At 54.1% G+C, this 11809-nt stretch overlaps 1 protein-coding gene across 3 annotated transcripts in view; it reads right to left on the bottom strand.

Annotated features, from left to right (window-relative positions):
- Positions 1-2624: 2624 nt before the first annotated feature.
- NDNF (neuron derived neurotrophic factor) overlaps positions 2625-11809 on the bottom strand; it is a 31799-nt gene continuing 22614 nt past the window's right edge. For all 3 annotated transcript variants that reach the window (XM_081303821.1, XM_081303820.1, XM_081303822.1), the window contains 3 exons: positions 10654-10842; positions 5666-5790; positions 2625-4601 (listed from right to left, as the gene is read on the bottom strand). In XM_081303821.1, coding sequence (XP_081159947.1) covers positions 3208-4601; positions 5666-5790; positions 10654-10841 — 1707 coding nt within the window. In that variant the 5' untranslated portion in view covers position 10842 and the 3' untranslated portion in view covers positions 2625-3207. The remainder of the gene's footprint in view (positions 4602-5665; positions 5791-10653; positions 10843-11809) is intronic.

Here is an 11809-nt window from a genome sequence, read left to right as displayed (position 1 = left end):
GTCTCCAGACGACCTGTCAGATGTGAGTTTCACTCAGCGTCAACCAGCGCCTGGAGGCAACTCTGGGAAAGCTGTGTGGGCTGCTCACAGTGAAGACGTGCTTGTGCGACGTCCTGGCACGCTGAGTGGGACCACAGGAGCTGGTGTCAACCAGGCTTCAGTGTCCCTGCTGGAAATGGGACAGGAGAGCCGCACATTCTGGAAAGATCCGTGAGGTGTTGAAAGGGTCCTGGGCTCTTTAGGCCCATCAAATCCCTCGACTCGTGTAACAAAGCCTGTGTGGGTGGTTTCAGAGAGGAGGTCACAAAACACGAAGAACCAGCCAGCATTTCTCAAACTCAAATTGAGGGATCATCATTTGGCTATTTGGAATCCTGAAGTCATGATTTTTTTCCAATGTGTTCTAACAAAAATCAAGAATGCATAATCCATTTTAACCCTAATCCTTTAAGGCATGTTTTAAAAATTAATCTAGACATGATTATAGAGTAACTTAATCTAGAAAATAATCTGCTACAACTGTTTATAGAGTCTGAATAGTTTTCAATTCACAGAATCATTGAAGCCATGATCTTACTAATGATGTTACTATCTCAAGTTGGTGTGCATGCACGCTTAGATCAGAAACACTTTGTGTCTCTGAAAATAACAAAATGGCCATTTTTTTTTTCACAAATTTGAAGTGGTCCGTTACAGGCAACACACATTCTTAAGGAAATCTGAAATGGTCTCGAAGAATATGTTGCCTGGGAATGATAAATGACACAAAAAATCTATTTCTTTTTGGAAAATAAACCTAGATGATTCTTCTTTACACATAATTGGTGGTTTCTATTCTGGTTAGGATGCCGGAGTCTGGACAAAGCCACAGCTTAGCTGTTTGGCTATGAGAAGGTTCTACTTCTCTCTTGGGTCTTTCTTTTTTGCACTTGAATAGCCAGGAGGTGAGCTCAAAGTCCTGAAGACCCTCCCTCCTCTGTGGCATGGGCCTCTTGGGCCGGGAGGCTGGCCAGGTCGGGCAGTCAGGCTGGGGCTTCCTTTTCTAGTTCTTTGGTTAATTAAGAACAAGTTTTTCTTTCTTGCCTCTAGTGTACCAGAATCTTCCTGAAACCTAAGCACTTTAGTAAATACAGGAGCTAGGTTTACCCATTCATCAATGATAGAAATCCACAATGTGCATCTCATTTTCCTAAGATTTGAAAACGGCAAATTTCTCTGGGGCCATGAGAGAATTCTCACATTGATCCAGACTATGAAGGAACCCCCAGTGCCGCTGGCTGCAGAGTAAAAGCCGGGTCACCTGGACCTGGCCCGGTCCCAGGGCTTCCCTGTCACTAGCAATAGCGAGCCAAGACTGTCGCCCTCAGGAGCAGTGATAATGGGTGGACTCACCACCCAGCATTCGCACCCGGCTCTGTCAGTCAGGTGAGGAACTGGAGAGGCTGATCCTGCCCCAGGCCCCTCGATTGCAACTCAGGCACGGCATCTGGGTTGTGGTCAGTTTGAGTCTCTCCTTCTGGGGGTTACCTGCGTGACCCTGGGTACGTGACCTTCATCCTTTGAAATCTTCGGGTGCCACCCTGTTGTGCAGATGTGTCCATCTCCTGGACTGGCGTGCCTCTGGGCCTTCACACCCCTCATAGGGACCGCCACCTCTACCACGGTAGCGTCATGATTCTACCCTACAGAATGCTGCTCAGGAAAATGGCACCCGAAAGGCCGGGCCAGCACCAGGGTCAGTGAGAAGGGAAGGGTCACATTGTCCCCACTGTGGTCATAGGACCTAATCAGCTGGGGACTCTACAAAAGATGGCAAAGGACATCTAACACCACCATTCAGATCTGTCACCGCGGGGTCATGGATGGGAAAAGGAGATGACGGCAGTAACAGAATCCCTGCAGTCAGATCAGCCAGACGCGGCGACTTCCAGACCCTTCTTGGTCCCCGCGACACCTGGGGATTTGGGAACAGACTCCTGGAGCACGGGCGCCTAGCACTGCCTGCTGTGGAATTGGATAAACAGTTTCCGCTATTAGTTGCCTAGATTGCATCTGACACCCAGTTGCTTTTTGAAAACCCACAAAAACCAGAGATAAGGCAGCAAACCGTCCTTGTTATAAAACAGCAGCTTCGTACGCACACGTGTTCTGCTCTGAGTCCTGGTTGCTGTTTGCTAAGTCGCATCAGCTAAAGGTCAAAATGATGGTTTTGCTAAGACTCGGGCAGATGGAAGGTGCTAGGGACATCCTGGTCCTGCACTTTGAAATGCGATGTGCTCTGGGTCGTGGGAACGTCTGCGACTGCTCGAGAGGTGACAGGGTTTGGTGCTCCTGTTCCTTTAACTCAAGCGTTCGTGGCTCTGACCACTCACAACTGCCGACTGCCATTCAATGTGGAAACACACACACACACACACACACACACACACACACACACACACGTTCATAGCTGTTCTAGGGCCAGTGTAACCGTAGAGACACAGCATCCCCTTTTAATCATTGAAAAGGGGGCGATTTTGGTGCCAAACTACAGAAAGGCTCAGTTTTAGAGTCAGATTAGAAATTGGGTACATCAGAGTCACTGCTCGGGAAAAATGGGCAGTAGGTAATCTAATATCTTTAATTTTATGTACACGAATATAATGTGTGTGGACTTTGTACATGAGTTACATACAGAATTTAAACCTTTTACTCAACAAATAAGAATTTACAATAGTAATATGTAAATTACTAGAGGGCTGTTCACTTAAGAATACTTAGATTAGATTAGATCTGTCCTTTAACAGCAAAAGAATTTAATAGTTTACATCATAGAAACACTGACATTTAAAACAAGACTTTATAAAATAATTTATATATATATAAATCTCCTAGCGTCTATAGAGAGGGATGGTTTGCCTTTGTGAATGTGTGCAATGAATGGCGTACTTTAGACTTTTAGGTAATAAAATAATTTAGAAGCAGTTCATGCAGTGGACAGAGCAAGGGGTGGCAGTTTCTCCCAGGCGGGCCGTGTCTTGGACGTCCAGTGATGTCGGACGCACACAAGGTGACCTGGGGCGCTGGAGCAGGTCTCTCTGCTGCTCTGTAAACATCAGTATCCCTGGCTCTCCTGCCTTCGGTGGCATAAGCACAGGTGATGACTTCTCTCGGCTGTGGGAGCTGTCAGTCAACAGGTAACGTGACTTGGGGTCCCTCCCGTGGGACCTAGCAGAGCCTTCTGGTCTTGACGACTTTACTCTGGTACTTCACGGAGTGCCCGCCATGTCCGATGACGTAGACGTCCAGCAGGTAGGACTTGCCGGGCCGCAGACCTCCGACGGTCTCTGTGGTCACCGCTTTCTGCAGGTTCTGACTGTGGAAGTACTTGCAGAGGACCTTCTCGGACCTGGGCCTGGTGTCCGGTCCCAGGCACTGGTTCTGCTCTCTCTTCTTCTGGTCTTCGCTGTAGCTGTCGTCCACCTCTTTCCTGTAGATGCAGAACTTGTTCCTCTCCTGCGTGCCCAGCCAGGCCACTGTGGCCGAGGAGCAGGTGCGGAGCCTGTCAAAGGCTTTGATCCGCGTGTCTTCGGGCAGAGAGGGGAAGGACTGCTTGCCGGGCCTTGTGGTCGCCAGGATCTTTAGCACGGAAGCCCCTTTCTTGTTTCCCTTCAGGCGGACCAGGTACTTGGCTTTAGGTTTTCCTCTCAGCTGGAACTGCCGGATGCCCTCCACATTCTGGGACAGCAGCAGCTTCCCGTCTCTTCTCACCTGGACCTGGACAGCATCCAGGCAAGAGTGGATGAAGAAGGTCACTTTCTGGTGGGAAGAGACAGGCGCAAAGCGGAGAAGCTTGGCCCCCTTCCTCTTGACAAACACGTCCGTCACCTTGCCGTCCTTGAGCTCCAGGGTCTTCTGCTTGGCCTCCCCCTGGGTCCTGGCAAAGGTGCCCACGTAGGCGGTGCTCATGTTGGTGTTGGTGTTGACCACGAAGACATCGAAGTAGTGCTGCGTGTCCGGCTTCAGGTCGGAGACGGTGAAGATATTCTTGCTGCCTATGCAGACTTTCTGAAGGTCCGCCTTGGGCCTGGGGTGCACGGGACGGCCCAGTTTGGGAGAAGCCTTTGCCAGGAAGCTGCGTTCTTTGCCCAGCTGGTCGGGAGGAAACCCAAAATGGGCAAAATCGAAGGGGCTGAAGTCGAGACCAGGTTTGGGGACCATCATGAAGGCATCGTCTGCCCCCAGCTTGGCTTCTGCTGCACAGAGACTCTTGAAATTGTGCTCTTTGTTGATGACCACGCAGTACTGGATGGGCTGATTCAGCAAGGAGGCCGTGGGGCTCGGCTTCCAGGCCAGCGTGACCGTGGTGCGCCCCAGGGAGGTCACGTCCACCCGGGGGTCGTAAGGCAGCTCCGGGTATGGCTGGTCCGACTCTGGAGTTGTGGTGGCGTACACTTTGAAGTGCGTGTCTTTCTCCGTGGAGAGGAGCTCCAGCTGGTACAGACCCGCGGGGGAACTGGAGGAGGTGAAGGACTCCACGGCGTTGCCCTTGTAGGAGAACAGCTCCGTGCCTTCCTCGTGTGTCATCTGCTGCCTCTGCTGCTCAAGGGGCTCGGGGTCACCTGCAAGACAGGAGCAAAGCAGGGGCTACAGGTCACGTGGTCTGTCGGCCCTGGACTGTGCACAGGGTTCTCACCTTGCTCTCCACGACAGAGAGCACACACTCCTCACAGAGCACTGAGATGGTGCAGAAGGGGACGCAGGGAGGCCGCCTCTGCACCGCCGTGGTCACCTCCACGCGTCCTTCTCCCAGTGCCAGAGTGCAGTGGGGGTCACTGTCTCCTATTTTCTCCATAGGTTAGTAAATTGCTTCTCATGCACAAATGGATCTAGACGAACCACTAGTTTTTGCATCCTGTTTCCCTCCTTCAATGTGATGTCATAAAAAATAATATGGTTGCTTGATGTGTGACCATGATGAATATCACCTTATCAAGTATTTGGCTTGTATGGATTTATTTCTTCAGCACAAAATCTAGTTGGGTATAGATCACCTGTAATTTTTTAGGTTACCTGTACTTTTTAGGTCCAGAGCTTCAAACTTGTTAGAGACAGTTAATCCTGACCATGAGTCAGCTTGCCCACAGGACAGTGAGTGCGCCATGGGTGTGGGCTCAGCTCGCTGATCTCACTGTCATCAGCAGGAGTGGACAACCCCATTAAGCCAGAAAATCCAGTACCTGTCCGAGCAGCCCAGGCTCAGTGTCCAGATGTGTCGGGAGTACCAAAGCCACCTGACTCGGCCATCCTTCGACACTGCTGGCACGTGCCAGGGCCTGACGAAGGCCTGACCACCAGCACAGGAAGGAACCTGGGCCATCTCACGGCAGACTGAAAGCCAGACGTGTGAGATTTCACATTCCCCCACTCTGCGAAGGACCTGCCCAGGGCAGTTAGGTCATGGCATCTGAGGGAGAAACCAAGCCAGGGTAGCTTTCAAAGCCCCCGGGGGGGCCGACAGTCCAGGCAGACTGCAGTAGCCACAGGGGCCAGCAGAGCATGCCGGCAGCTTCTCCTGGCTCCTTCCTCCTCTCCCTCCTCTCCTTCTCTGGCTGCAGCTTCCCAGGACCCAGGCTGCCCTGCTCCTGGCTGCACCATCTCCCCAGCCCTCACCAGGGCTGCTCACCTGAGCTCTGCCCGCTGCCGTCCTCGGGCAGCTCCTGCAGTCCCAGCCTCCACTCCAAGGGCGCATCGCAGGGCGTCACCGTGACCGAGAGTGGAGTATTGTCCTCTTCCACCACAAAGAAGTACCTGGGGAAGGGCAGGACAGACGCACCGTCAGCAAGTACAGGAGACCTAACGCAAAGACAGCGAGCCAGAGGAGCCTCCGTTCACGTCACCCTCGACTGCGTCGCAGGGGCTTAGCAGGGTGGCCACCCACAAGGGGGTGACACCAAGCCCCAGTGTGGCAGACGTGCTCCTGGCTCTACTGTCCACACCTCTGTGGACAAGGCATCACATTTCAGAGACGGTTTTGAAAATGAAGGACCCTGTCTGACAGTGGGAGGATGCAGCTCTGTCTTCTCTTGATCATGAGAATTTCTTGCTCCATTGAACACTGATGATTTAAACAGGATTTAAAGACATGAGGAGAAGTCTTCCCCTGAGGGTGGTCTGCAGGTGTTTAAAGGGGAATAAAGATCACAATGTTGCCGAGCTGTAAATGCTGCGCGTCCTGCTGCAGTGAGCCCTAAGGACTGCTCACTGGGTCCATGGCAAAGAAAAGTCGGGTTTCCCTCCTGTGGACGACCACGGTGCTGGGGACCTCTCACCTCCCTGCTCTCTGTACTCACCACCCACCTGCTGTCCAACACCTCAGACCCTGCCCCCTGGCTCCCCCTGCCCTCTGGACCTCACCTGTGCACCGAGCCGGGCTCTGTCTGCACACCCCTTCTGTCTCCCTTGCCCATGTGACCTCACCCAGACCGGCTTCCCCTCCTGTGTGCTAACAGATTTGACCTCTCAACCTGAACCTGAACCCAAGGTACACCCACCTTCTGACCCTGCTCTCTAAGACATTGAGGGAGTTCCAGGCCTCAGGCACCCACTCCAGACCTCAGGCACCCACTCCAGACCTCAGGCAAACACTCCAGACCTCAGGCACCCACTCCAGGCCTCAGGCACCCACTCCAGGCCTCAGGCACCCACTCCAGACCTCAGACGCCCACTCCAGACCTCAGGCACCCACTCCAGGCCTCAGGCACCCAACCAGGCCTCAGGCACAGACTCCAGGGACAGACACCCACTCCAGACCTCAGGCACCCAACCAGGCCTCAGACACCACTCCACACCTCAGGCACCTACTCCAGACCTCAGGCACCCACTCCAGGCCTCAGGCACCCACTCCAGGCCTTAGGCACCCACTCCAGACCTCAGACGCCCACTCCAGACCTCAGGAACCCACTCCAGGCCTCAGGCACCCAACCAGGCCTCAGGCACAGACTCCAGGGACAGACACCCACTCCAGACCTCAGGCACCCAACCAGGCCTCAGACACCACTCCACACCTCAGGCACCGACTCCAGGCCTCAGGCACCCACCAGGCCTCAGGCACCCACTCCAGACCTCAGACGCCCACTCCAGACCTCAGACGCCCACTCCAGACCTCAGGCACCCACTCCAGACCTCAGGCACCCACTCCAGACCTCAGGCACCTACTCCAGGCGTCAGGCGCCCACTCCAGGCCTCAGACGCCCACTCCAGGCCACGGACACCCACTACAGACCTCAGGCACCCACTCCAGACCTCAGGCACCCACTCCAGACCTCAGGCACCCAACCAGGCCTCAGGCACCAACTCCAGACCTCAGGCACCCACTCCACACCTCAGACACCACTCCACCCCTCAGACGCCCACTCCAGACCTCAGAGGCCCACTCCAGACCTCAGGCACCCACTCCAGACCTCAGGCACCCACTCCAGACCTCAGACGCCCACTCCAGACCTCAGACGCCCACTCCACACCTCAGACACCACTCCAGACCCCAGGCGCCCACGCCAGACCTCAGACGCCCACTCCAGACCTCAGACGCCCACTCCATGCCTCAGGCGCCCACTCCAGGCCTCAGACGCCCACTCCAGGCCTCAGGCGCCCACTCCAGGCCTCAGACGCCCACTCCAGACCTCAGACGTCCACTCCACGCCTCAGACGCCCACTCCACGCCTCAGACGCCCACTCCAGGCCTCAGACGCCCACTCCAGGCCTCAGGCGCCCACTCCACGCCTCAGGCGCCCACTCCAGACATCAGACGCCCACTCCAGACATCAGACGCCCTCTCCAGACCTCAGACGCCCACTCCAGACCTCAGACGCCCACTCCAGACCTCAGACGCCCACTCCACGCCTCAGGCGCCCACTCCGCGCCTCAGACGCCCACTCCGCGCCTCAGACGCCCACTCCGCGCCTCAGACGCCCACTCCAGGCCTCAGGCACCCACTCCAGACCTCAGACGCCCACTCCAGGCCTCAGGCGCCCACTCCAGACCTCAGGCGCCCACTCCAGACCTCAGGCACCCACTCCACACCCAAGCACCCACTCCACACCCAGCACCCACTCCAGACCCTGGTTCTCTCCTTGCAGTCCCCCTTGCAGTAAAGGAGGAGTTGGACCACCTGCCTGTCAGGACAGAGGATGGACCCCTCCGACCATCTTCCTCCCTCCAGGTAGGATGGATCAGCAGATACTTCAGCCTCCACTTCTCAAACAGACCCAGAATCTGACGCCTTGATCCACCGGTGGCCACCCAGCCAGGTCCCAGCACCCCTTGCCTGAGCCTGCAACGGCCTCCTGAGGGGCCTCCTGACCCCAGCGACCCTGTGGACCTTCCCTCCCTCCAGGAGCAGGATCACCGAAGCCTGTGGACGGTCCCCACCCGGCCTGAGACCCCCGCCAGCGTCTTGTTTCACTCAGAGCATGAGGCCCTGAGTGGCCAGGTCTCAGGAGACCCAAATCGCTCTGCCACAGCCCCAGCCCCTGGCTGTCCTTGGACACACAGATTCCTGCCTTGGGCCTCTGTGGGGGACACTCCTCCACGGTTAAGGCTCTTCCTCCCAGGGCCGGCCTCACCTGCAGACCCCTCCCCACTCTGCCGCGAGGCCTTACCCATGTCTCCTGGAGACCATCTCTTCCTTGGCTGTTCTGTCTTCCGCCCACACAGGGTCAGGTTCCCCACGGACCCCAGGGGTCCGCACTTGGTTCTCGGGGCACCTGCTGCAATTTGTGAGGCTACCCTGTCCCAGAGGCCCACTGAGACTTCCCAGCACTTAGAAGACCTCTGCGGCTCAGGGCCTGGAAGGACATTTCCCAGGGAGGGCATCACTGATGAGTGACCTGGCTGGAGAGCCCGAGCACCGTCTGCACCCCAGTAGTCCAGCTTGAGGAAGGGCACCCCTGGAATCCCTTCTCTCTGAGGTACAGGGTTGAGTGAAAGTGAATTTTCCCCTCACTGTCCAGAGAGGAATTTGGAGCTAGAGGGTGGGGTGGGCAAAGGGAAAACAAACAAACTGAGGACCTATAAAAGCAAAACAGCTAGTTGAAAAACAGCTGACCATCAGCCAGAGAGAACAGCTAGATGATTGACCTGCTGACCTGCCGGGAGTTTCATGGACCACTCCCCTCTCTGAAGGGAAGGGTCAGCAGTCTTGATTTTAAGCTCAGCCTACTTTTTGCAGAGCAGACTTTTGATCCTCTGCCCAGGCTGCACCGAGGGCACCAACCACATACACGCAGCTGCATCTTTCTATTTTACAAAGAAGCAGATACAACCAAGTGATTTTTCTGGCATTATGCAAGGAGAAGTACCCAAACCTTCCCACTGGGTGTGGACTCCATTTACCATGGGACACTGGTGCCAGAGCAGAATACATGGGACAAATTCACCCCAACCTTCTGTCCTCCTGCCCCCTCTCGTCACCACAGGGAACCCGATCCCCTGCTCTCCCTCCCAGTGACCACCACAGGACAGGGCTCTCAGCAGAGGGGCTGCCTCCGAACTAAAAGGACCACCACTGTGCCTCGTCCTCCGTGATCTCTGGAAAGGGATCATGGTGGAACCAGGCAGTTTTGTCTCTTGGAATGCCAGGCGAGGTGTCACAGCGTCAAAGGAGAAACTGGTTTTGAAATGTAATTATCCCAAGGTGAACAATGAAGGGGCTGGAGAATGGCAAAGTGAGCAACTATAGATCAAGTCCGTGTTCCCTGTCATCGTGACCAGAGTTAACTGAGAAGCTGAGTCAAGCTGACCTCACTTCTGCCCAGACACCGTACCCTGCTCCCACACCCCGCCCCCTCCTGCAAGAGCCCACTCACCCAGAGGCAGACCACACCCTCCAGCACCCCGACCACAGAGCTCCCTTTCCGAGTACAGGGGCTGCCAGCCCCAGGAGCCGGTGGCAATGCACTCGCTCCCCCGCCCCTCGCCTGTGTGGTCCTTGAGGTTTTGAAGCTTGCTCTCCACCTGAGCCCACCCGATGCATAACCTAGACTCTGACTTATAAACTTGCAGTTCAGAGGAGGTCTGCTGCCGTTCTCTCTGCACAGAGAGAGAACACTGTCAGATTTCCTGACCATGAACTGTTTCTGCTGAGCCTTGGGTGTGTTTCAGTGATTCAGTCTGGGGCACTTCCCTAACAATTGGTCTATTACATAGTATTTATATGATGTGTGCACACACATCTGTAAATTCTTAGGGTTGAAATCTTTAAGACTATCATGTGAGCCCAATTTATTGATGATGTTGGACTAAAGGAAATGAACAGTATTAATTTTTAATCACTGTTTGATTTAATTCTCTCAAAATTGGATCATATTTGGTAAACAAACATAATCCTTGTAAACCTCAATGCAAACCCTTGAAGAAACATATATATTCAATGAACTGCATTTTAATCCGACAGTCCTGCAAATGAGAAAATAATCCTCCTGGAGTGTGAAATAGTGCCAAGGTTCCTCTTCCACCCAAAGGAGGCCTTGGTCAGCAAAGATCAGCGGCCTCCCTCAGCCCACCTGGGCCACCCTTCTTTCTCATGGGAGCAACCATCCGGGCTGGATCTGCAAGGCACTTCCCTAGGGAGGAGGCCCCAGGAGCTCACGGACAGAGCTGTGGCAGGGAGGGTACCTTTTAGGTGTGTCTCTGAAGAGATAGCTGCTGATCTCGGCTCCATCTGGAATGACTGATGAATCGTGGAAAAACGCCTTGTCTCGGATCTGCATCTGGAAAAGCTCCTCATCTCGAGTGGGCAGCTTCTGGGCCCTGGAGCCGAGAGGCAGCAGCAGCCACAGCACACTCCAGCCAAGCAGCACCATCCTGGGCAACAGAGAGACGGCGGTGTTAGTTCTGCAGGCAGCCTCCCCGACGCCCTCCTGCAGCAAGCACAGAGGTGGCCCTGAGCCACACGTGGGTGTCTCAGATCCCCGATAGGCACACATGCTCTGGAAGCATCTGCCCTCTGCTTTTTCCCAACTATTTCATGATGTTGAGAATGAATTCACCAAAATTTCAGATGCTCAAAGGATTTTCAGACACTTGACACATTAACTTCCCACTTCAATTATGGCAGAAGCCACGGTGATCACTACAGGTGGCTTCAGTCTACACGTAACGCTTCAACTAGGGCGGTCATTCAGGGTCAGCCCTTGTAGCTGACACAAAGCTACCAGAGGTGAGTTGGACTTCACCTCAGCAGTCAAGTTATAACTTGTTGATGTGGTTGAACTATTATTTTCAACATAAGTCACAGAGACCTGTCAAAAGCCAGAAAATTACTACACAGATTATTTTATTCTTCCTTAAAATTTGAAGCTGGATGTGGGGGCGTATACCTGTAATCCCAGCAACTCAGGAGGCTGAGACAGGAAGATTTCAAATTCAAAGCTAGCCTCAGCAACTTAGCAAGGCCCTAAGCAACTCAATGAGACCTTGTCTCTAAATAAAAATTCAAAACAGGGCTGGGGATGTGGTTCAGTGGTTAAGTGCCCCTGGTACTCCCCACACAAAAGAAACCTTGAGCTGGGTGCAGTGGCACGTGCCTGTAATCCCAGTTACTTGGGAAGCTGAGGCACAAGGACCTCAGCAAGTTAGGCAGACCCTGTCTCAAGACCAAAAAACAAACAAACAAACAACAACACTGGGGATGTGGAAAAGTGGTAAAGCACCCTGGACTCAATCCCTGTACAAAACCCTTGACTGAGGATTCTGAATAGTCTTCTGCTTATTCCATGACTGGATTTTCATATCAGAACTTGTTCAGAGATTATGACGTCCAACTCCCTCA

This window comes from Spermophilus citellus, assembly GCF_964194105.1.
Source record: "Spermophilus citellus genome assembly, chromosome: 8".
In the NCBI taxonomy this organism is placed as follows: Eukaryota; Metazoa; Chordata; class Mammalia; order Rodentia; family Sciuridae; genus Spermophilus; species Spermophilus citellus.
Note: the sequence above shows the minus strand (reverse complement) of the source record. Positions and strands in the feature narration are given on the sequence as shown.